General features: G+C 35.1%; 2 protein-coding genes across 2 annotated transcripts; both read right to left on the reverse strand.

Annotated features, from left to right (window-relative positions):
* Window positions 1-1,105: 1,105 nt before the first annotated feature.
* On the reverse strand, window positions 1,106-25,378 carry beat-IIIb (beaten path IIIb). Its single transcript, XM_068288766.1, is given in 8 exon segments — window positions 1,106-2,712; window positions 2,866-3,010; window positions 3,810-4,036; window positions 4,039-4,071; window positions 8,504-8,639; window positions 9,349-9,557; window positions 20,285-20,875; window positions 24,569-25,378. Coding segments are annotated over 5 exon segments (657 nt in total). The 5' UTR covers window positions 20,367-20,875; window positions 24,569-25,378; the 3' UTR covers window positions 1,106-2,712; window positions 2,866-3,010; window positions 3,810-3,839.
* LOC137577167 (acidic leucine-rich nuclear phosphoprotein 32 family member B) lies at window positions 8,754-9,304 on the reverse strand. The gene has a single exon (XM_068290566.1). The coding sequence runs from the start codon at window positions 9,280-9,282 to the stop codon at window positions 8,800-8,802; it is 483 nt and encodes a 160-aa protein (XP_068146667.1). The 5' UTR covers window positions 9,283-9,304; the 3' UTR covers window positions 8,754-8,799.
* Window positions 25,379-27,178: the final 1,800 nt, after the last annotated feature.

Genomic DNA, 27,178 nt, shown 5'->3' on the forward strand with positions numbered 1-27,178 from the left:
GATGTGCACTCATAGTTCATGTATGTAGTGTGTGTGTGTGTGTGTGTGTATGTGTGTGGGTGTGTGCGTTGACAGACAAAACGCTCGATGGGCATGCACTTCTGTCGTCTGTTTGTCACTCAGCCCTTGTCTGTCATACTGTCCTCGTCAAGCACTCAGTCAACGAAGTGGCCCGGCCTGGGCGTAAATCAAAGTGAAAAGCGTGCTAATTGCATTAAAAGCATATAAACAAAATGCAATGCAAGTGCCTGTGTGATAAAAAAAAAGGGAAAAAAAGAACGAGAAGTCATCCAACAAGCCATATGACTATCTGACTGTCACTCTTCTTCGTCATTTCCCTCGTACTTTACTGTTCTTTTGTGCATACGAGCTCTGTGAAATTACGTAAATAAGCATGAGTAAAAAAAAATGCCTAGCAAACTTTGTTGCCGGAAAAGTCTTTTGCCGTTTGAGCTTTTCATTATTTTTAATAGTCAGTGGAGCGACTAAGCTTTAAAAATGTTATAGTTTATTAAATTTATCAATAATCCAGTTGATGTTAAATCGAAATAATGTTGCCGGAAGGAGAACTTTTTGTGCCCCTTTTCCCTACTTTTATGACAGCCAATCATGACTTTGACTGAATGTGTTGATATATGACACATAATCAAAATCAAATGCTTAAGTGCATGGCACACGCATCGCCGTCAAGACAAAACAAATATCAAGAAACAAACAAAAAAACCAACAACAAATTCTATAAACATACACGCACACACACTCACTGAGTGAAAACAATAGAAGAAGCATAAGGATGGAAGAAAACACAGCAAATCCGACAAGTAAATATAATAACAATAAAATGAAGCAGCGGCACGAAGGCGAGATATTATGGCAGTGCCAAAACAACAACAATAAAAAAAAACGTATAACGACGCCAACAACAACAACAACAATCCCTGCCAAGGACATTTTTGCTTGCGTACGATCCTCGTTTGGGCGAACGTCTGTTTCAGGTCAAGAGCTTGGGCCCCGACAATAGCAAGGTGAAAAGTGTTGCCTACATTTTGGGGGTAACGCCAAATCAGCATTTTATTCATTTTCATATGGTTTTTTTTTTTTTTTTTTTTGCTTTCTTGTTTTGCTTTGCATTTTATTTTAAAGACTTAATAACATTCATTATTACAATATTTTACACTGCACTACACATTTTTCACTTAAATTTGATAAATTTTGTGGCTTTGTCATGTTGCATACACAAATTTATACGAACATTTAACAATTTTGGTTTTCATAAATATAGAGATATGTAGTAATGTAGTATTATCTATTTATATATATATATATATATAAAGGTATATATATGTAAAAGCATGTGCCAGAAAGTGCTGGAAAATATCTAGGTATGGGCGTGCATCTGTTTGGTTGTGTTTAAAAAAAAAATTAGTTTTTTGGCCAATGTTTAAATGAATGCATAATAATTTTTAGTTTCTTAAATCAAACTATCTTATATACAACTTTCTCTCTCTCTTGATAACGTTTGGTCAAAAATAAAATAGAAGTTGGACTATCTGTTGATTGTTTTCATTTAATCAAGGTTAGTAGACAAAACAACTTAAGCAAATGAATTAGCTTTAACATCTTTGTAAAGCTCTTCTGTTTAAGTATTGACTTTTTTTTATCAATTGAAAAACGAAAAGATTTATACAGTCGAGTGTATTTTACTTTAAAATAAAAACACAAACTAGCCAATTGTTTCATGGTAATTTAAATCCCATACAAAACTAAGTATTGCATTGAACTTGCTAAATGGTTCAACTTTTGGCCTTACAACATTTATTTATGCACTTAAGCTAATTGAAGGCTTAAACTAGATGTTTTATGCTAATTTAACAAACGTACATACATATATGTCGTTTTACAATTGATACATGAAATGTATGATTAGATAGTTTTCTTTTCCCATGCTAATGTCCAGTACATAGCGTTTTTAGTTCATTGTTGTGACTAGTTTGATTTGAAGTTGTACAATTTTTGGCTAATCAAGTTTACTTTACATTCAACATACGTATTTCTGTATAAATTTTCATCTATCTCATTTAAATTTATGTTTATGATTTTTGTTTTTTCTTTGCCTTTTCTTCGCAAACACCTTTGAGCATTTTGTTAAAGACTAAGCAAAAAGCCCAAAGAGGAACAATTGTACGTAATACTAACATCAAATGGAAAGCTAAATTAGATTATATACAATATATATTAGCGTGCCCTACACATGGCGTATACTTGATGTGATTTCAATTATATTTTGAGGGAGAATTACTATCAAAAATATTTACAGAGCACTCTGTTAAATCTCTAATGCTGTCGGATTTCAACCGCTGTCCTCATACATCTTCGTTAATTGTTATCTGTATGAAACTGTGCTGAGTACTAATTGGGTCGACAGGCGTCGGCGTCGGTGTCGATGTTGGCTCTGGCAACTGTTCCTTTTGGCCGGAATGGATGAGGTCCAGCTAGTACAGAGAAATGCTATTAGGACGGGCAATGCGTAGAGCGAAATGCGTGCAATTGATTTGGAAGCTAATATGCGTGACCAGGGCACAGATGAGCCACACGATGATGATGATGCACTGGATACTGCGGCAGTACCAGCCGCAGCTTCTGCGGCAGCGGCTGCGGCGGAGGCAACTGAGGTTGCGGCTGCTGGACGACGACTCTTCTTTAGATGTTTCTCTGTATTGTGGGTGGCGGAGGGGGGGCAGAGGGAAATGAAAGAGATGGAAAAAGATGGAGATTGGTTATAACAACTGTTGCTACCAGTTGGGCCAACAGTCGGATGATTGATGGTCTCTCCTCCTACAACACGACGCACTAGGCACTACTTACCTTCCAGGGACTGGGATTTCTCTAGATGCCGTGACTTGGGTATAACGGTTTCCCTTGACTCTAGCACAGGTATCCGTTGATGTTTGTCACTTTCCACACTCTCCTCGTTACTTTGCCAATAGACTGAGGAGATTTTGGCGACACACTGCAAATCAAAGAGGATGCAGAGAACGAAAGAGAAAAAGAGAGAGATAGAGAGAAAAAAAATGAAACAGTTTTTGGATTTACCGACTCATGAAATCTGTGTGTGCACTCGCGGTCTGGCCAATGGCCGTTCCGTTGACGCCAACACACTAAAAGTTTTATGCTTTCATTAACTGCCCCAAAACCCACACGGATATCAACCCGAAATGACCCGCATACACACATATGCAAAGGGACAGTGGTCAAGCCAGGCAATATATTAAACCAAATGACTGCGCAGTTTTATTAACTCAATTGACTTGATTCGGTTAAGAATGTTACATTTAAATTTGAAATTAAATCAACATAAACTTTGTTGACAGAATGGCTTGGCCCTTTTGGCTAGAAAAGTTTTGGAAATTTGCAGAAAGTTTTCTATATTCATTCCACTGTGTGAGAGCTGATGATATCATAAAAGCATTCCATCTGCTGCCGCGTCCACATGAAATTTTGTGGCTTGTTCGACACACATTTGCACTCGGTGATAGTCCGACCCCCCGCCACTTCCCTCATATACCAACTTCTCCCCTTCACCACTGAACCGCCTTGTCGTGGAGTCCGAGGTCTCGCCTGATAATAATCAACATGAGCTGCTGCTACCCATGTTATGTTGGCACAAATTGAATCAGAATGAACGACAACGCCTGGGACATAGATGGCGAAGGGTCAGACGGTAAAGGGGGTACAGGGGGCGATGTAAATGTATCAATTTTCATGGCCATAATCAGCTTATAGTCGACGGACGAAAAAATTCAACTCACCTTCAACTTCATGTCGCCATGCTTGAAATGTCATCCACGGACACGAAACTCCAGACCAAGGCGTGCCACTTCCAGTCCTTCTCTGCCCACAATCAATGGCTCATAGGATCGCAGTAGGGAACGATTCACATGCATACCGTTAATCAGCCAGCTGAGATGGCAAACGGGCTTCGATGCGGCCGAAGTGCAATTGACGCGCACCATGTCGCCAATTTGATACCGCGGCTGCCCCCGGTGATTTGAGGTCCGTGCCTCGGTTGGACTGTAAGAAAATGAAATTGGCCACAATCAATTTCCATTATGGGTTAGTTCATGTTTTGAGTTTGAGCAACAAGTTTTAAAAACCATTAAACGGTGTCATTTTGGTAAATGTTAATAGACATTCTATTTTTTTCTTTTTACAAAGATTAATGTAAAACTTTCCTTCTTCTTTAACAAATATTTTGTATTATATTGTATTTTGTATACTTAATCGGAAAGTGTGCTTCATATATGAAGCATAATGTGTCTGAAGCTCTCCTACATTTCTTAGTATAGACACAAATCCACAAGTAAAAATAAGCCCAAAAATACATATATGTACATCATGTGAAACAATAACCACACAAGGCAAAAGAGAAGGCATTCTCTCATCTAGTTAGTTTCAAGCGAAATTTTTACACATTGTGCCATTTTATTTTTGTTGTTATTGTTGTAGTTATTGCCACAGCTGCTGCTGTTGCTGCTATGAAAACAAAAAACGGGAACCAAAAAAAAAAAAAAAAAACCGAAAAAAATAAATACCCAGAGAAGAGTTGAGCATCAAGTCTGACCTGGATGTTTGCCAATTGGGTCAGATAAGAGTAAAAGCAACTACAACAGTCCAATAGAAACGAAATATCGAAATAAATTGTTGCGTTGGCAATTTTTCGTTCAGTATAAAGCCATAATGGTATTTTTTGCCGAGTTCTTTAATCGATTTCCTAGCTGCTTGATTTTAAAGCCATTTATTATAATAATTTCGTTGTGGCACTACCAAAACAGATTCATAAGTTTACAATTCGAATACCAATTACCCTTTAAAAGTGTAGTGTGTAATGTCCGCAAATCTCTGTTTGACACGGAAATATCTATCACTATATCTATCACTATTCCTTGTAATTGTGGCAAAATTATCCCTCTTTTTAAAAAATGATTAAAAGTTTTGCTAACCTAATAAATTCTGCAGAAAATCTTTTTTAAATGCAGATTTTTTCTAATCTGCGTTTACCTAGATATTATATCAAGAGGGAGTAAACGAAATCTAATTGGCTTCAAGACAGATAAGTCCTCTTTAAAGACAAAGACAAATCCTAAGTTCCTTCAGACTTAACTTTATCAGAGATTCGTCCGAGTGTTCAGTCTTATAAACCCATTTTTTTACCCTTTACTTATAGAGCATTGCAAACAAAGAGAAATCCAAGAAAAATGCTTTTTTTTTTTTTTTTTTTTTTGCTCCTGTTGATTATTTTAATTCCTTTTCACATTGTTCAACTCAATTCAACTGCATAAATTATTTTCTCTTCTCAGTCCTTTATATGACGCGACTATTTTTACGCTGGCCTGACATTGATTGAGCTGTTGATATTTTGGCCCATTTCCATTCTTTCTCATCACTTTCACTCGGTTTCTTGTCCTTGTTGCCCACGCTTCTTCTGCTTCATACATTTCTCTTAACCGAAAAATGTGAACCCATTTATTGCTTTCGTTTTTTTCCCTGTTTTCCTTTATTTTTGTTATTTTGGTAGGTCATTTGTTTGCCAGCTTGTTTCAATTGGTAATAATTGTTGAGCGTTCTCTCCATTGTTATGTGGCCATTGTCCTTCATTGTTTGGGAAAGAACTTAGACAAAGGATAAATTTGGTTGCCCTTGTTAGCTCATGGCAAAGTCCATAAAGCAAATGGGCAAAAAAAAATCTATTGATTATGGCAGAAATTATGAGCAACTTTAACAAAAAAAAAATACATTTTACATATCCCCTTTAAAAATGCTGCAAGAAGAAGAAAATGAGTTGAATGCATTTGTATAGTCTAAGAATGGGGTGAAATCAAGAACTAAGTAGAAATTTTAATACTCTCGAACTGGCTTCACGATGACAGCTTCTGGTTCTTTCATTGTGTATCGGTGCCTTATCACTGGTTCCTTCATAGATATTCAACTATCAGCATCAATCAATCAACCAATATAAGTAATATCGATATAAAACTGATGTATTACATTTAGGAATACATATAACAATATCACATACTTTTTATTTGTATTTTATTTTATCCCAGAAAGTCGGTATCTAATTGGCTTGGAACTTGAAAACAATAATCTGTCAATTGTTTTCTAGTTAAGTTCAAGACTATTCCCAGTTTATAAAAGACAATGCCAAATCAAAATCTCTGAGTTACAAAGAGATAAAAAAGCCTTTAACACGCATTTAATCAATAAAATATATTAATACTCTTTAAGAGAAATCTGATTAAGAAGTTAAACTATTTAAATGTTTGGGTGTGCTGGGAATTGCCTATTACACGATTTCATTCTGATATGGCGCTTAACATAATCTGCAACAAGAAATGGGCGGGAATTATTATCATTTGACCTAAATATTCATATACAAACGTTGGCAAGGAGCCAAAGTCAGTAACATAATTATGATTATCATCATCAACATCAACATTCAAGCGGCTCAATTGTGCATGTATTGTTGCTCCCCTGCCAATTTCACATTCCATTTCCGTCCATAGGTGAGCACCGTGCCCAGGTGGAACAGTTGCGGCAGGTGAATGAGGCAACTGCGGGTTCACAATCAAAATTGGTATATCGCATAATTAGGCTAACTAAATATTTCCTCGGCTTAGGCAATGCGCCACCAATCAAAGCAATATACATCCGTTTTAGATGGAAATTACTTAATTACGCTCTCTCGACTCGAATCGACGCGACTTTAATGCCTTTCCCTTCCCTTTCCTAATGTTACAGTTTTCTTTTTTTTTTTTTTTAGATGGTTTGCGTATAAGCGGATTAAATCAGAATCACAGAATGACTATTACTGCTACGGATCAATAAAGTTAATGAACTTTTGCCATAAAAAAGAAACAACAACAACAACAGCGGCTTCTCGACAGGTGCTGACGGCAAAATGGCAAATGTAATGCCGAGAGAGAAAGTGAAAAAAAAAACACCAGGAAAAGCCGAGGAAAACTGACTGAGAGAAAGAAATGTCATTTAAATTACTAGAATATTGAAATTAATGCGCATTGGGGCATTAGTGCCTGTTTATGGCTGTGTCTCTACATATCTATGTTTGTATGTGTAAGTGTGCGTACGTGTACGTACGTGTGTGTATGTGTTGAGTGCGGCTAAAATAATTGAATGTGATTACAGTGCCAAGCTAAATGATGAGGCCGCATGACTAGGCAAAATAACTTTGACCCAGTTTGATTTGGAGCTCGACGTTCAAAGCGGCAATAATTGAAGTGCAAGCGGGAAAATTGGAAAAAAAAACTATAGATATTGCAATATTTAGCTCGGCGATCCATTACTTAATGAACAAATTAATGATTATTATGTTCAAATACATTCAAGGCGGAAATTTAATAAATTAATCAAGTAAAACAATTTTGATTTCTAAGTAACAATTTATAATAAGAAAACATTTGTACAGATGTTAAAAATATTAATTAGGACACCTAAAAGTCTAACATGATTAGTCATACGATCTAAACTAATGCAAATTTTTTAAATATTACAAGGAACTCAGTCTAGAATACCTTTGAAAATATTCAAAATACAAAACGAAATATTTTCTTTCCATGCGCACAAGACGCAAGTATTTACAAGCCGCTGGGCTAACTCTAAGAGTTTTTCCTAACAACTAAAGCTGAGTTTCCGCAACAACTTGTACAGTTATTTGGAAGCCAACTGAGAGAAAATGGCAACTGTTTGCTCTTGCCAGCGTTTGTACTGCATCTGTTATTAAACACGTTTATTCTAAGTTTTCCCCAAAGCACTTTTTCATATTGCGTTTTTCGCCATATTTTCGCCATGTTTTGTTGGATTGCGGAAAAATTTCAAATTAAGTTGCAGCCCAAGCTCAAGCCCAGACCCAAAACAAAAAATAAAACACAGAAAAAAAAAAAGAATGCCCGTTGTAGCTGTAAGTGAGCAGAACAGAATTGCATCACGTACATGGGCAATTTGCCAACAGAATAATACAAAGCACACAACACACACATACACACACACACACACACGCACACACAATACACACAGACACAGACAGATGAGCAGACATGAAGGTTGTTGAACGTTGGCCAAGAGATGGCTGCGTAGCTTTGTGAAAGTTTTTCTCCTTTTACCCAATTTTTGGAATGTTTTTTCCCTCAGTTTTTCTCTCGTTTTTCTCATAGTTTTTGTTTTTTTTTTTTTGTTTTGGCACCGGTTTTATGCTTGAGAATTTGTAAATCGCAGCGAGAAACAATGCCAGGCATAAACTAAATAAATGTGAAATATTTTATATGTGTGTATGCGTGTGTGCCAGATTGTTGTTGGATATGTGTATGTGAGAGAGATTACTTTTCGTCGCTTAGTCCAGTTGGAGCAATTAATCTTGCTGCTTGTGTGTTCCTTTTTCGCTTATTTGGGTTTCTCTTTGGTATTTGTATATGTATTTGTGTTCACTTACCCACAACAATCATGTCCTCGTGACCGGAAACTGTCTGAAACGAAGGCGCCTCACCGGACACTTCGCAGCGATAGCGACCAGTCGACTGAAGGCTCACGGAGCGCAGGACAACAACCACGTCCGTTGAATTTTGCAACTGCAACCAAAGCACAGAAAAACCAAAAAGTATAAAGTCAAGTGAAAGTCTATGTCAAATGCGGCAATGGAATGCATTTTTGGGTTGAAAGTTATTTGGGTCAAAGACGTGAAATTGTAAACTTATAATTTTTGAATTTTCTATTTAAAATATTTTTTATCTACATGGCCATATTCATAATGTTGAATTCTCTGATGCTTTCGGCGGTTTGCGTTTCCCCATCGTCATCGTCATCAGCATCATCATTCTCATCCCCATCGTCATCATCATCATATTCATCGCCATCGTCATTCTCATCCTCTTCATCTTCATAATCATCTTCCAACTCAGAATAGAATTGACTGAGAGCCTCTGCTATTTTTCCAAGCTGTTGATCATTTACTGGCACAACCTTGTCCAATGTCTCAGCAGTTGGTCTTACATTGAACTGTGCCAGTGACTGATATAGCTTCTCACAGTTATCCATATGGAGAACGCTTAACTCGCTATTGCCCTTAATCAAACGGAGTCCAGCTGCAATGGGATCATGGACAATGGGTTTGCGAATATCTTCGGCTATATCCTCAATGGCCTCTTCATAAGAACGCGGATGAATAATCTCCACCAGACACTGGACCAATTTCGATGTGTTTTTCATGAACATTTTGCCAAATATGTTTATTCAGTTGCTAAGGAAAAAGTTATGCCTACTTAAATATCACTCACTCACCTCAACATCAACTCCTGGCAAGGGGAATACCTGACCAGGTGGCAGGTCCCTTGGCACATAGCGATAGAATTCAAAACCGTCCTTATACCACTTAACCGAATATAAACTCTCGCCATCCAAGTCGAATTTGCAACCCAAAGTGGCATCTTCGTGTCGCATTATATGCTTGGGTATCTTGATTTCGGTCATTGTCAGGCAGTCCACGGATTCTGCAAAAGAAAAGAAGACGAAGATAGAACTTTAATAAGCCTTCGGTGTGGAGAACAATGTCTATAGTCAGTTTCAATGCCAGAGTCCCATAAATAACTTGCAGCAAGTGCATAAAAGTCAAGGAAATCGAAAGAAAACTCACTGGTTTGGTGTCTAAAACAATGCGCCTTTGTTTTGCTAGCACAATGCCGCGCCCGGGTGGAAGGACTAAGACTAGGAATGAATGAATAGAGCCAACTTGAGAAAAAAGCTTAAACGTGGCCTGGTTCAGTCTCGAGACAACGCGAATCGTATGATGAAATGAAAAGTTTTCGTCGCCTTTAACGCGCACAAAAGAGCATTTATTGTTCTTTGTTAAATTTAGGTCAGAGTACTGTGATACGATAACCAAGAAGTGAAACTAAACTCAAAAAATAAGTAAGTTATTAATGGAAAATTCCACACGCTTTTAAAGTTTTCTCATTTGCAAGTCGATAACTTAACTTTAATAATCAATTCAAATATTTAAAGAGCAATTATTCAATTTGTTCACGCTTTACAATATTAACTCAGTTGCTAATTACTTCATTCAACACTATAAATAGCTCTACTTCCAAGTATACGGATCACAATTGATGCCACTCTTGATCACGATGAACACCAATAAGTTTCTTCTCACCATAACCATGTGTTTGGGTCTAATGATGACTCTCTTCTCCCAAACCATTACCGCAGATGACTATTTCGAAGACATCCAGCAGGGAAATGATACTCTCAGACTCTTTAAGCTCAAATTACATGTTCAGCTGCCTCTCGGAGCAGGACCCCGATTGCAATCTACAAAATCTTCATCATCTTCATGGGGTCGCTAATAATTTAAACAATAAAATAATGTAATCAATTAAATTTTCAATTACTCAACGTAAATGCGTAAGCATTCAAATTCGTCGAAGCGATTGACTTTGCGGCCCTTTAGATATATCAATTTTACTTAACTTATCATCAGTCACACTAAATTTTTGCTCCGACGAGTGGAAATGGTAAATTTCTTAAAATGAATAAAAAGAAAACTGCGAACCTTTTTGTATCGATCGAAAACTTTTTTAGAGAAGTATTAAAAAATGTACATCATTTTAATCTAAAAAAAAAAAAAAAACATCTTTGATAATAATATAATTCCAAATGACATAAATCGGCCGTCAAAAGAGAATATATTGTATAAGGAAGTCATGTTTCCACTAACCTAAACACACAAATTAGGCTGGGAACATAAGAGACACGTTAGTGAGGATTTTAATTATCAAGCTAAACGAGGATTGTTTAAACTCTTTTAAAGTTTTTCTTAAATGAAATTTGTGTGAAATTTTAAGAGACACAGACTCATGGACAGAGGAGCCCGATGGATCTAGACTCCCGTAATGAGCATAATTTAAAAATGACTTGACTTCTTATATATTTTATTATGTGACCCAAATAATAAGACTTTGAAGTGGTCGGGTGAATTCGACAAAATGAATTCAACAAAAATTCAAAAAAGTTATTAAGCCAAAAATTTGAATTTTTAAAATAATTTCATGTAAGTAAAGACTAATGAGTTCATTTTTGATATTTCCTAACAAACACATGAGTTTGCTTAGTGCACAAATTTTACATGTAGACAGAGTTTTTCACTTTTAATTAAGTCTAACCTTTAGAAGTTTCTCTAATTAAATAATTGTTTTTCGCCTGATTTTCTATTTTCTACAGTCGAAAGCGAGTCCCAATAATTCGCTATGTGAAAAGCAAACAACGGCTAATGATAATATTTCGTTAGCAATTATTTGTTTTCTGCATGTTCCCTAGTGTTTATTTAGATGCATTTACATATATGTATGTATGTATATAGAAATCATAATGTTGAATTTAGCTCAGCGCTTTTTACGATAAAATATCAAAGAAGTTAAATTCGGCTATGCCGAAGTTTATATACCCTTGCAGTCCTTGACAATAATAATTTCACATGTTCAAAATTTGTTTTCTGCAACTCAATTCATTAATATACAAACAAAACAATTTTACTCTTCATACTATGTACAATTTGTTCTTCTTCTTCCCTCATTCCCTAAGCAAAGCAACGCACGCATACACATACAGTTTATGTAGCGTTGCGTCTGTGTGTGTATGCATGTGCTCTGTTGATTTGATGATGACGTAGTAGGCAGCAAGCAGAGCTGCCGGCAGCGATTGAACCGATTTATATAGACTGTAACTTGTGTTCTATTTATCCGATCAGGGTCAAATTTTGGGATCTGAGATTTTATATCAAATTCTATTATATGGGTAAATTTCATGGGGATACTCCAATTTTTGCAAAAATTTTTGTTCCAGAGTTATATGATATAGTAGTCCGATCCCAAAGATTTTCATACATTATCTCACCCGGGTAAAAAAAGCTCCCAAAAAAAATTTCATCCCGATAGCTCTTAAGATGGCTGAGTAAAACGCGTACGCACCGACGGACAGACGGACATGGCTATATCGACTTAGCTTCTCATGCTGATCAAGAATATATATACTTTATGGGGTCGGAAACGTCTCCTTCTGTGCGTTACAAACATCTGACCAATTTTATAATACCCTCTGCAAGGGTATAAAAATATTGTTTTTTTGCATTTGTTATATTTTTATACCCTTGCAGAGGGTATTATAAAATTGGTCAGATGTTTGTAACGCACAGAAGGAGACGTTTCCGACCCCATAAAGTATATATATTCTTGATCAGCATGATAAGTCGATATAGCCATGTCCGTCTGTCCGTCGGTGCGTACGCGTTTTACTCAGCCATCTTAAGAGCTATCGGGATGAAATTTTTTTGGGAGCTTTTTTTTACCCGGGTGAGATAAAGTATGAAAATCTTTGGGATCGGACTACTATATCATATAACTCTGGAACAAAAATTTTTGCAAAAATTGGAGTATCCCCATGAAATTTACCAATATAATAGAATTTGATATAAAATCTCAGATCCCAAAATTTGACCCTGATCGGATAAATAGAACACAAGTTACAGTCTATATAAATCGGTTCAATCGCTGCCGGCAGCTCTGCTTGCTGCCTACTACGTCATCATCAAATCAACAGAGCACATGCATACACACACAGACGCAACGCTACATAAACTGTATGTGTATGCGTGCGTTGCTTTGCTTAGGGAATGAGGGAAGAAGAAGAACAAATTGTACATAGTATGAAGAGTAAAATTGTTTTGTTTGTATATTAATGAATTGAGTTGCAGAAAACAAATTTTGAACATGTGAAATTATTATTGTCAAGGACTGCAAGGGTATATAAACTTCGGCATAGCCGAATTTAACTTCTTTGATATTTATCTTCCCACTTACTTAACTCAATTTTTTAAAAAATATAGAAAAACTATTTGGTGGTCGTCGAGTCAAAAAACTCAAATCGAATAATGAAAACCGTCTAGACCACCTGACTTTGATCCATCCCTTTGTGACTCCAAAGATTAATTTAAAATAGTTATTCCACAATCGCCTTAATAAAATTATTATATGATGGAAATCGAGGATAAGTACCAATTATGGACAACTTAAACGCAAAAATAACTGTAGTCTGCCAAATAACTGCAGTCTTTTTGTCTTGTAGTGTGGTCGCCCAATAATTAGTTGGGTAAAAACAAACTAATATAATAGCCAACACTAATATTAAATGAACATTTAATGTTTTAACGTACACTCTTGAATGTTGATTCGGTTGTAATTCAAATTACTTCCTTGACTTGTACTATAATTATAAATGATTCTTGGTGTTCAAAACATTTATGGTTCCAGTCTCGAAGATAATGAACACCAAACTTCTTATCGAGAGTACCCTTTATGGGTTTAACAATGATTCCCTTTACTCAAACTAGTACGAACGATTTCAGAAGGCTCTTTATGCTGAAATACAGTGTTCAGGTGCCTTTTGACGGACTAGTTACTCAATTGAAAACTCATACTTCAACTACTAAAAACACAAAACAAATAGAAAGCACGTTTGAGAAATTTAAGAAATATCGAGTAAACAAAAACCAAAAATATGCAGTAGACAGTAACAGGACTTATAAATGAAAGATTAAAAATTTCATTTTATTAACCATCAAGTGACGTCTGCTGTGTAAGACGCAAAGCAAAAGACTTCTTTCTGATTCTGCTTCACAGTCTGCCTTTCGGTGCGGAATTAATACTTTTCCAACTCAACTAACTCGTTTTCATTTTCATTTGTGCGAAGCCGCTTAACTTTTGTCTGCACCTGACATTTTGGCCTCAAGCATCAAATTAAATCATTTAAAAATCAACAATAATTATGTAAGAAACTTTTCGTTTGGCAACTTTATTTTCAACAAAATTTTTGGCATAACCTTAGCCCAGAACGTTTCTTGTTGGCCATAACGACATCAAATGGAAAAGTTTCCCCACTATTCTTAGCCCCGGTGTCTGTTAATTAAGCTCAGGTTAGATGACAAAAACTTTTCTACAGCTTTGAATCGTTGTCATTGGCTTAACAATTAGATTTTTTTGTTTTTTTTGTTTTTGGAGTGGAAGTTGATAAGTTGCTGTCAGCATTAAGTCACTTGACATTTGTCAAAAAATTTATTTAAAGTCATAAACAGCTTGACAATATCATAAAAAAGAAATGACGTTGTATATTACAAATTTTAGTTTTAAAATAATTGTGATAAGTGGCTAAATGGTATTCTATTTACTTAAGGCAAAAATGAAAAACTTTAGTTTAAAAATTATATTTCAGATTTCAAATCTAATTCTAAAACAAATCTATCTAATCTTATTGCACGCCATATTTATTTGGAATTCCTATAAAAGTTAAAAAGTTGGAATTCAATAGGACTTTAAAACTAAGCCGAAACCAGTTATATGTATGATTTACTGCAGGTTATTCAGTCTTTCATACTTCAAGTACTTTATTTCAGTAAAGCAAATTATTTATAGTGCAATTTTTTATGAGGCAAACAACCTGTCCTATAAGTACCAACCCAAACGAAATTGTGGTTGGATGAATTGGTTGGTTGGTATATGCATTTTAATTATAACGCTTTAAAGCGGGAATGGTTGAAAGATGCCGCCAAAACAAGCCGCTAAGGACATTTGCTCGCCAAGTGTAGCGCACGCCTTTTGGTTACGCATTCTTTGTTTGACGTTTCCCGGAAAATAGCTAAACGAAACTGAAAGAGGTGAGGCGTGGGAGGGGCTGTTTAGGTTAGAAAAAGAGAAAGATGGCGACTATATAATACTAAATCATACTTATGCCATAAAATACTTGGCACAAAGTGTTCGCCACACAAACCACGCATAAAAAAATACAAACACACACACACACACACCAAGCCAAACTCAAAGAGGAAATGCACTCAAAAGAGAGCTCTGACGTTAGCGGCGCCACTTTGGTCCTGGCCGGCGTCGTCGTCGTTGTCGTCATCATCATCGTCAACATAATCATCATCATCGGCTTCAATGGCGGCTGTTTGCCTTTGTGCATTGTGCGCCAAGTGCTTTGTATTTGTTTGTTTGTCGCTTGGTTTTCCGCCCAAAGGCAAAAGACGACCATAAAAAAAGTCGAAAAGCCTTTTAATGCCGCCGCTTCCGCTGTGACTGTAGAGAGTAATGAAAATGTGCGCTTATTTTTAGAAACCAACCGCCATACACCAAAAACCATCTACAACCGCCCAGTCCCTAATGACAATTGTATTTTTAAACTTATATGCCAAGTATTTTTACACCATGCCAAGAGAACTGGTCTATTATATAAAAAAAAAAGTTTATCCAAGTATTTTGCTCTTTAATGAACTTGTAATAATTGTTAGAAGCATTTCACAGTCAAGACCAAAATAAGATTGTAATCAGCTAACAAGTTCATTGCTATAAATAATAGCTAATGAAAAATGTTTTGTCCCAGGAAATTAAGAAAAGTCTACAGTTAACAAATGAAGATTAACTCGTGTAACAAATTTTATACATTTCTAACGCTTGCTTTTCAGTTAATTAATGTTAGTTGTTCCATTAGTTCTATTGAAGACTGTGACTTTGAACCAGGTTAACATAACATATCAGACAGAAAGTTTGGTGTGTACCTGAACTAAACTAACTAATTTTTCACCTACGTACAACCACATGCTAAAGCCTTTACTAATTAAAGAATTTATTTATATAAAATCATAAAAGAAAATTAGAATGAGATTATAAAATTAACGAAAACGAAAACCATAGCTAATTATAGCTTACCGCAACAATAATTACTATTTTTGTCTACTAATTTCTAAGAATAAAGCAAATGTGTGAAGAACAAGAAATTTTTAATAAAGCACGTAAGTTTGTATATATAAATTATAAATAATCTCAGTGACGAGCTAGTCAATGATCTTTTTACCCAGACTGGTATGGCCCAGAAACGATTTCAACGGGCTCTTTAAGCTGAAAAAAAATGTTCAGATGCCTCTTCATGGGCCAATTTCCCAATTGCAAACTACAACTGCAGTATATTAATTGAAGCAGTCAGATAAAGCAGTTGATACTGTTCCAAATTATTGAAAAGATGATTCTCATTAATCTCTATCCATCCAGATATAATTCTTTTTCTTAAAATTTGTTTTCTATAAGACCACAATAAAATAAATTTATTGGTTTAAATTTTAGTTTTAGACAGATTACGACCTCGGAAGACTGGCATGATTTTAAACAAGCTTCTGATATAAAATTGTTATGAAGTTACTTGCTAACGTGTTGAAACTTTAGTGAGCCAAACTATATATACTTATTATCTATCGAGCGAGTTTCGTAGTGTATTCAAACTATTTGGTTTGCTTTTGTCTCATGTCAGACAGTCAACTTATAGCTTGTTTAACAAAAGCCTTTGTCTATCCATTGTTACGAATATCCCGTGTACTAACACGTGTTTCAAACAGATATATGTCTATGCGTGTGTGCATCACATTACCAAGCTCCCAGTGGGCCAAAGCAAATATGGTCATCGATTACAGCTGGCCAAACAAAAGCGCATTCCCTCATATGCAAAACAAAAAAAAAAAAAAAAAAAATATTATATGAAGAGAAAAAGTTATTGTTCCAGCAGCAAATAAACGTAACAAAATATAAAAATATATATATATACATGCAAAAACTGAAAATAAACATAAATATTGGCACAGTTTGTGCAAAAGAAATGAATAAACTTTGTGACTTTGTAGGGCGATTAATTCCAGGGCATTTAAATTTCTATGAGCAGGCTCAATATCGATCGGAAAATGTTGTTATAATTTTTTTTTCTTCCTTTTACATATATACTATATTTGTATGTGAAATTTTTATACTCTGACAATATGCAAATGCAAGTGTGCCTGCATTGCAGCAAAGCAGAAGTCTATGAAGAGATGACGGTGGGTCAGGGTATGGGGGAGGAACGTGCTCCATTTTGTAGTGCTCATAGTCAAAGGAGAAGGATTGGTCTAACAGACAATGGGGATGCCAGTTGACGATGTCGATGTCGATGTCTCCTTGTCGCAGCAGGAGACTGAAACATAGACTTTGGAGACGAGATGAGAGGAGACAAAACTTCCGCTTCTGATTGCAGATTAAGCACGTTCTAGCTGTCTGACAGAATGGAGGAGACCCAGAATGGAAGGAGAGTCGGATTGATGCGTATTGATGCTTCTGCTGGCGCTGCGAAACATGCAAAAAACATCTTTATTTGCTCAAGACTTGGCATCCGGTCTAAAGTTTCAACCCATTCTGCCTACCACATCACTCTTTAGCCGCATCATAATTTCCATTCTTTTTTTTTCCATTTGCCTACCCCTCAGTGTATGGCTTTTTTTTTTTGCGTTTTTCTGTGTCTGGCTAGGAAAATTTACATTGTAAGTAAAACCTTCGGCTTGGCAATAAATTGCTTCACCCCTGTACCCTTTTCTCTCTTCAATAAGTAACCTTTTTGTGCAAAATGTGTTTTCAGTGGACTCTAATAAAATTAATTGCATTTTGCATCACATGTCGAGTTATTTGTGGACACATCTGGCCTTCTGTGGCATTCTTGGATTTTCGATTTTCGGATTTATATTTGAATTTGGGTTTTGCAAATTGCTCTCCTGAGATGAGTTTCTTTTGATCTGTTTGTCTAACTCTAAGCTGAATTGCAATTTGCATTTTGTCTTAGATTCGTTTTTTCCACAAAAGAATTTCAATTGGTTGAACATTAAATTAAATAACACTAATATTTTTCACATTAATTCATTTCAAAATTTCATTACCTTGTTTAAGGCGTTTGCACGAAATAGTGTAATAATTGAGGCAAACAATTTAATAATCAAGCAAAAACAACTGTCAACTGGCTAAACACATAAATCAAATTAAACAATTTGTTATGTGAAGCCATCAAAAGGCAAATATAGAATTGCCGAAGCTCTAGGAAATTCATCATATTTTCTTTAATTAGAATATCAATTAAGTACCCACACACATATACAGGTACATACATACATACATACATACATACTTATGTACTCACAGCTGTAATAATATAATTAAAATTTATTTCGACTCGTCAACAGGCTGAGAGGCCCAAGACAAACCATCATATGAAATCAATTAATTCAATTTACGAAAATGAAAATATTAATTTCCTGTTTAATTATTAATTACCTTATCCGTATTAGAAATTATTTTTAAAATGGCTTTCGACAAATACACACATACATACAAATGTATCATGTATGTACATATGTGGCCTGGGTAAACTATCTAAGTAAAGTTTGTATCTACCAAATCTAGTATATTTTCCATCTCAAAACTATTTAAAGTTTCACTTATAAAATATATATAGGTAAAGAATAAATCAGATTCGTTAATTTTTGTCATTTTTTACGAAATTAATTGAAACTCTTTTTCTTATGCTAAAGTGTTTAATCAAGCATTTTCCTTGATAGATGTTTATATTTATAAAATACTCTTAGTCTTAGCTTAATAAACTGGAACCCAATTTTCATTAACTGGCAAGTGGTCTGCGTGTGCCTTCACATTAGTTTCATGTGCCGCCAATAAATATGTACTTCCTACTTCTTGCTCTATATTTTGTTTAGTTACATTTTTGGCAAACAAAACAAAAACACGAGAAAATAAAAGAAAACTGGAATAGTGTGCGCCACGTTTACTTAATTTCATTATTGTTGCTCGCTTTCGATTTTTTTTCTTTTATTCTTCCATTATGTTTGTGTTTTCTTTTTTTTTCTCCTTGGCCTCCACTCCACTGACTTGGTTCAGTTGCGGCAGTTGGCCAAGTTGCCTCACTTTGGTACTTTCTATGGCAAGCGTACGTGACCTCATAATAGGAAAATAAGATTTTTATCTATAATTCAAGTGATGACGACGCTCAAACCCCTTGTTCTATTCCTCTACGACTAGTAAGCATCAGCAACCTCTCTGTAATAATAATCATTTCTTTTTTTCTGGCCAGTCTAGACGATATTGCATTTGTTGCTAATTATTTCGACTACAATTGGGCTAAAGACTAAAAAAATACAACAAACTAAATTTAGTTTTGTGTTCTACTTCAAATGGGAAACTTTCACTTTGACAACTTTCCACGGCTCGCAAGAAGGGAATGGGTGGAAATGGGAGGTAGATGGGTGGGTAATTGGGTGGTTTGGTGGTCGGGGTATGGTTAAGGCAAAAAGAAAAACATGTCCATATTTATTTATTTAATTAAATGCGGCTTCGTGAAAGTTTTTGTACAAACTAATGCATCCATTAGCTAGACGCTGGCAGCAATCAAGCTAATTAGTTGAAGGAAATATTAATGAAAGTCAAAGAAATTATTTAATCCTTAGTACTTTTGTTGTCCTTTGTAATAGCACAAATTTTAGATGAAAATGCATGAAAAAAACAAGACATTTTAAGTAATGCTTTTAATTGATTCAATTCATTTGATAAAAGTCTTAAATAGTCAGGTAGAAATGTGTTGAAATCAAACTTATATCTTAAAGTTACACATGTGGGGAAAGTAACAAAGATTAAAATGCAATTACTCATAATTCTTATAGAATATTATGGCATAATCTAGATAAAACTCAATCAACATTTATAGAGGAAAGATTTTCAAACAACATGCCGTAAAGTATAGAATCGAAATAGTTTTGAAACAGAAAAGTTAAAGTTAACTTAAATATTCCTATTAGGCTGAAACAAAATTAAAATTTTCTTAAGAAGGGTATACAAAATCTTAATTTAAGTTTTGTCTTTGGAGATGTCTTGAACTGGTTAATATAAATGTAAAAAACCACAAAATATAATGAATATTTGAGATAGATTCTGATGCCGTATTTGCTGCTTTAATAATCCCAGATCAAATGTTTGCCTTACTCATTCTTATTCATTTTGAAAACCGCATCAACAAGACGCCAGTTAATTTTGTTGATATTTTTAAGTAGTTTGCATGAACTTAATTAAAAATAAATAAGGCAGCGGCAAAAACTTGTTTATTAATGCGGCAAAGGGTCGTGAGACAGACGCGGTTGTAACGATAAAGCGTCTGAAGGAGATGCCAGAGTTTTTGTGGCCTTCGCGGGCCCCGCAAACTTTTGCGGCGGATTTGGGTGAGATATTAGCAAAATGTTAAGATTTCCACAGTTGCCTGGGGCAAAGTGCTCCATGGTATATCGATTTTAAAAATTTGCAACTTAAATGTAATTACGAGTGCTACTCACCTCTGCATAGTAAAAGAAATAGGATTTGCAGGACCAGAAGGGAACAACTTTGTTCCAAACTTCGTTGTCGTCTATTTGCCATGGTTTCTATGTATTTTCTTTTCACCTTCTCTTTTACTCTATTAGTGTTTCTCTTTGTAACACTTTTGTTGCTTTTTTTGCTTATTTTCTCTCTATGTCCTTTAATATTTCAATTTTCAGAACAATTTTGGTTTGGTTATTTCTCTTTTAAAATTTTCTTGGCGTTTTTCTTCTGCATTTTCTTGTTGTTCTTCTCTCATTTGTGGAATGTAATAAATTTCACTTAACAGTTAACCAATGTTGTCTTTCATTTATTTATTTAGATTTCGTTTTTGTTTTGTCGTGTCTTCTTTGCTTCTTTTTTTTGCAGTATTTGCCTTTTCTATTATATTCTATGTCCTACGCAGTTCCATTTTCATGTCCTGTCTATTTGCAATTGGTATTTGCCTGTTTCATCTCCTCTTCGATTTCTATGCCAAACTTGGGCTCTATGTATGTGCTCGAATTAATTGAAACATCAGCAAAATGTCAGTTTTGTTCATTTCCAACATGTCAAATATGCAGCTCTCACTAGAAAAAGAAAAGAGAAAATGTTTGTAAAAATTGTAGGATTTCTTGTTTAAAGCACTAGGACTCGTAAGAGAAAATAACAAACTTCATGCGGAAAAAAATAACATGTATATCCGATTGCATCCGCCCATGAATCTTGCATGTAAAACTGATTTGATAGGGCTTTGTTTTCAGAAGCAATTGTCAATGTCTTAAATGTGTGAGGAAATAAATCGATTTATTCTGCCTACTACCTATTAACTTGGACCATTTAGAAAAGTATGAATTGTACTTCAGATTTCAGTAATTCAATCTATAAAATTTTGTTGTTTTTCTTGGATGTTTTTAAGTTTAAAAAATTAAAGATGTGTACTTGTTCAACTTTTCTGAATGATATTACACACATTTTTGTGTAACGCAGCAACAGAGACATTTGCGACGTCTTGATTACGGCCCTCGATAAGCAAGATTTTAAATGAACAAAAAAGTTTCCTGTGTTCCATTCCCAGCCCTGTGTATTGAGGGTTGGTTTTTGTCACTTTAATAGAAATACTATCGTTAAAATAATGAACTTTAAGGAAATACATCTCACAATATGAAAGTATAAACAAATGTTATTAGAGTAGGTTTTGTAAGAAACATCCATATGAAAAAGTGTTATGAAATACAAAAATGTATACTTGGGAACTTATTCGGATCCTATTCCAAGAAATATGTTGAAGGAATGCCCATGATAGCTTCTTTGATAGCTTCTTTGATATTTATATCTGAATTGAAAAGAAAAAACATGAGATTTCTTATCTAATACATCTTATATATCGAAAAAAAGCAACATTATTTTATGCTTCTTAAGTTTTTAAACGTTTTACTAAGCAGTCTCTGAAATAGTTTTTCTGGCTCTGCCTTTCCTATAAGAAGGAGCACATCATTTCAGTTTGTAGCAATACAACGAAACTAAATAGTTTATAATAATTGTTTATTAAACTTCATGTCAAATCAAAGACAAGACCAATTAAAGAACGTAGTTTTTATTTCGAGCTTTTGACGTCAGGCAGAGTTCAATCACATAAATATATTGTTACAAACAAATTTGCTCTATTGGGACATGCAAGGATTCAATTAGGTAGTGATATTTCTAGTTGACTCTATGTCCTATCCTTGACTCACAAATGCATATGTCTAATCTCTCTACCGTTTGCTTACATACGAAAGTTACTAATACAATTATTTAATCATACAATTCTATGGTCAATAACAATTAATATGAATTAAATATTCAGAGTGCAATGTTCTGCCCTAAAGGCAAAGAAACAAATATTTTCCATTACCAATACGTACATATGTGTTTAGTTTGGCAAATATCGAAATCTATACCTAACTACTTACTTAAGTAAGTGCATAAATTAATACTATTGTGTCAGAGCAAAAAGGGCAAATACAATGAAGTGAAGTAAATTAAATTTACATAAAATCAATTAAAATAGGCCTCAAGCGAAACATGCTCAACGACACCAACAACAACTAACAGGGAAACTGGATGATGATCATCATCAACAGCATGAAAACTGAGCTGTACTGATGGAAAACTTTTCAAATGAAAATCATGTTTTATAATTAGAAGTCATGAATAATTTTTAGCACCTTGTTGTTGCTGTTGTCTGACAAACCAGACGAAACGTAACGAAAGGAAAACGAGACATATTCACATGTTACGACTAACTTTATGTAAAATAGTTTTTGGACAACGCTGCGTATGCTTGATGTGGCAGTAGCTCAAGCTCAGTCTCAGTCACTAGCTTTAGCTCTTGGTATTTTTCTCTGACTTTTGCATAATTAATTATGTGCCAAAGAATGGCGCTGGGCTTGTTAAATATGCAAATATTCATGCACAGGATCTAAGAAGCAAGGACTCAGGACTAAGGACAAAGCACTACAGCTGCTGTCAGAGGTCACTCATACGCTGTTTACCTATTTATAAGTCACATGACTAAGAAAACCACACAGATTTCCTTTCTCCCCACAAACCTCTCCGCTCTCTTTGTGTGTATAAGCAAACATTGCCTAATGAAATTAAATTGCGCATACGCCGCATATGCCGGTCTCTTTAAGAGGCACAAATTTAAAGTGTATGAGAATGTGTCTCTGGGCTACCGAGACAAACCAACAAAAAAAAAAAAAGAAAAACATGGTTATTGCCATGTTCAATGGCCATCTGTACACACATATATAGACACACACACACAGAGAGAAGAGCAAGAAAAAAAACACAATCTCTCACTCATATACAAAAGGCACAAGTTGAGTCGTGTTAGTAGGGCAAACTCTGTGAATGCCTCGAATGAATGAAGAAATGACTGAATGCCTGCACTGACAGACTGACTGACTGACTGATATACCTCCATATGTATGTTTGTGTATGTTTTGCCATTCCATTATATGAATGTGTGTGTGTGTGTGTGATGGGGCCACGGCCAGCTGGTTGCCATCTCCACCTCTCTACGTTCACTTTGATGATGGCTTTTAGGCAAGCATTTGCTTTAAATTTAAACAAATCAAATTTATACCCAGCTTCTATAAAAAAAAAAAAAAACATGGAAGTTATTTTTTTTTTATAAATCGAGAAATCGATAAATATGAGACTGTAATAGTTCTTATTTCCCTTTAAACGCACCTACGATAAACACGGCTTACTCCGCCCATTTCTGTTTCGTAAGAAAGCGATGATTTTGAGTGCTTTTTATCGATATCTTATAGGATTATCGGTATTTATGCTCCTAACATTTGGTTAATTGGACTTCTGAGTATTAGTTCAAGCACTCGATCACTTCTGGGGTTTCTAATTTAGTATATGATCCGTCATTTTGCCGATTAACTGTAGACATAACAAATCTTATATTATAATAAGTATATAATAATAATACATAGTAGAAACTTAAAAAAAAAAAAACTTGGCTGATGAAGTTATCAAAAATATTATTTGGCATAGTTTCTAATATTTAAATTTATGTTCAAGACAGTTCTGAAAATTGCAAATGAGGATAAAATAATTTACTTTAACTATTTTTTTGCTCCTAAAAGCAAAAAAAACTTTCCATCAAATTGTTAATTAAAATTTATTGTCAAGGGCTTTTTTCTCCTAATCACAAAAAGAAGCACAAGAGAGAAATTTCTCGGCACCAAATTGGACTTGGTATTCTCTTGAATATATTTAGTTTAAATGGATCTTTCTTGCAACTAACTAAAAACAAGCAGATACTTAAAAATTTCTTAAACATGATCAGAACTTTTCAGTAGCTTGTCAAATGTTGTCAATTGTTTTAATTAGTTTAATATTAAAAATAGTCAAGACAACAAAGGAAAAAAATGTATTTATAGTCTTCGGAGGCAATTTGGTTGTCTAGAAATTTATGATGGCCATTTGCCCCAACTGCACAAAGTTTTGGGCTAATAAAAGGCCGTAATTTAAGAGTCTTAAATTAATTGGCATTACACGAGAATTTCAATGTACCTACACTCTGTATGTATGTAAGTATATCTATGCATAGGAGATACCTATACAATTTCATAATTGTAATAATTTATGTTGACACCTGAGGCGCGTGAGGTAGAAAATTAAACTGTAGAAGTTAATAAAAGTTTAAGTTCAATTTGTGTGTGTGTGTGTTGTGGGCAGTGAGGTAAATATAGGACAAAAAGCCAAATGCTTATACTTACATATATTTTTTGTTGTTGTGTGTTACTGAAATAGGATCTACTTTTGCTTTCGTTTATTTTTTTTTTTTTTTTGCCTTGTCCTTTTTTTTACCGGCAACAACAATAATAGGCGCACTGCTGATGAAGTCCTTTTTGAGATATATGTATGTGTTGGTGTCGGTTGGAGGATGGAGGCACAGTCAAATAAAGGTTTTTTATGTTACACAGGGTGACCAGTTTTTTCTAACATCATTCTCATTGTTGTTATTGCTGTCGTTGTTGTTGTTGTTCGTTTTGGCCACGTGCATCATAATAATAACAAATTATTAGTTGTCACGCACGTAACGGTACTTTCGTTCATAATTTATGCATTTTAATTTGTCAAACGAAATGTGTGTGCGAGACGCGAGGCATCAGCTAAACACTCTGAAGAATTTGGCGAGTTTATTGTTGTTGTTGTGGTTGTTGTTGGATTATGAATATGAATTGTAATGAAACAAATTATACAATAGTTGCAATTGTTTTTTTTATTCTTCTTTTTGCTTTTCCTTCTTTCTTCGTTGGCTACGTCACTTTTTGTTATGCTTTATTCATAATTTTTTTTTTTTTTTTTGCCTTCTCAGCAGCTCACTGAAACACTGGCACACATACAAATTAAACTCATACACACACACTCGTATATATTAAACACATACAGGCGCACGCCCCAAAAACACACGAGTTTTTTTTTAGATACTCGCTTCGCTTGGTCGCCTCATCGGCGATGTCTTTTGTTTGGTAGGTAGCCTGCCGCTAATACAGAGTCCTGTCGTCTCAACCACACAGCACCAATAACCGACCAAGACTAAAAGCTTTGCTCTCCTTATTACCTGGTTTTTACTTGAGGCTCACACGATGTTTGATTCGGGGCATTGTCGAACGCCAATGCCATCCACGACCGGATATCAGAGGATAAGAAAATACCCGAGTCCAAGTTGTGGTACCCTCGAAATGTAACCCAAAACGTACACCAAAATGCCAAACGCTCGCACAAACTTGTTCGCATTGTCTGAGGTTGGGGTACTACGCGAGAGTTCGCGAGAGAGTCCAAGAGAATAAAGCACATTAGGGAGAGAGAAGAAGAAACAGAGAGCCAGTGCGAGAGAGAAAGTTATGCCGAAGGAAAGGTCTTGGTCGTGTTCGAGTGGGTGGTTACAGTGTTTCATTGCCAATTTGCAACCAGCAGCTGTATAGACCCCTTGGTAAAATCTATGTTAAAATACTGGGAAATTTCTATGGTTTATGGCAAGTTAGTATATGATTTGAATTAAACTGTCACTATCATCTACCATCGACGGTTGCAAGGCTAAAACAGAAATAACTTCTTCTTTTTTAGCGTTCAAAGTCTCTAAGTCAATTTTCTTTCAAATCGGTAACAATATAATTGTAATTCATATAATTGCATAGTTAATCATGTCCATATTAATTTAAGAAATGGGTCATTAGGCGATTTAACTTGCTGGTAATGGTAATGGTTTTATTAACTTGATTTTTCCATGCAGATCATTGCAGGGATTAAGCCAAGTTCATACGGCACTTGCGGTTATGGATGGCTCTTCAGACTTGACTCTAACAATAACTCACTTCCATTGTTCCTTGCTCTGGTAAATAGGCTATAGATTTTGAGGTAACACATACACAAAATGTCCAGCTATAACTCAATCGTTTATATTAAACGTGAAAAATGCGGTTAAATTAATCGCTTAAAATCAATAACAGAATAAAAATCAGTATTTCAGAATAGATAATGATATGAAAGAAATCATTGTAGTATACCACAAAATTTTGAATAACTAGCAATTGTATTATTAACACGTTTTATTTATTATTATTCGTCGAATATTTTTAGCTCTGTTTTATACACAGTTAAGCCTTAATGGGAGCCAGCATCAACAGCATTTTCATTGATATCCAACAGTGATGGCGACAGCAGCAGCAGAAGCAACGACAACTACATGAAGCCAATCACCCATCAATAGCTATACCAATAACATCGACATCATCCTTCGCATCATTAGCCCAAACAAAAACTGCTGACACTACCACACAATGTCTAACCAAATCCAAAGGATGCGACTACAGAGGATGGCCAAAGTTTTTGTGCTGCAAGCACTGGGGAGTAGAATCTCCAGTTTCGACTAGGGCTTCTCCTAGGCATTGGCATTGGCTCATTGACAGTCATAACGCTGAAGTGCGCCTCAACTTGAACTAATTTGTGCGCAATTTGTGCAAAGAAAGGCAATGAATGAAAAGAGAAAGAAATAGAGCGAAAAGTAAGAGAAATATAGATAGACTGATAGGTAAAAGAAAAAGAGGAAAGGGGAGCATTTGCACTTTTACTTAAGCGTAAAACTTTTCTTTCTGCAGGTTGCAGCAGTTGCTAATTTTACCACTTTGCTTCACATCTGTGTATATGCGTGTGTGTGTGTTTGTGTGTGTGTTCTGTGTCACCTAAGTGTTGAGAAAGGAAACACAACTATAAGAAAACCTTAAAAGAGAGTATGTAAGGCAAATGAAACTGATTGCATCAACTTTTTGTTTTGTTTCTTAAGTTGCCCTGCATCATATTCTCTACTACCATCGAATTGCATA

The sequence above is a fragment of the Drosophila tropicalis genome, unplaced genomic scaffold (genome assembly GCF_018151085.1).
Source record: "Drosophila tropicalis isolate 14030-0801.00 unplaced genomic scaffold, ASM1815108v1 contig_1187, whole genome shotgun sequence".
Classification (NCBI taxonomy): Eukaryota; Metazoa; Arthropoda; class Insecta; order Diptera; family Drosophilidae; genus Drosophila; species Drosophila tropicalis.

Coding starts and splice junctions, on each gene's coding strand:
- LOC137577167 (XM_068290566.1), bottom strand. CDS start 9,282: ATGTTCATGAAAAACACATCGAAATTGGTCCAGTGTCTGGTGGAGATT.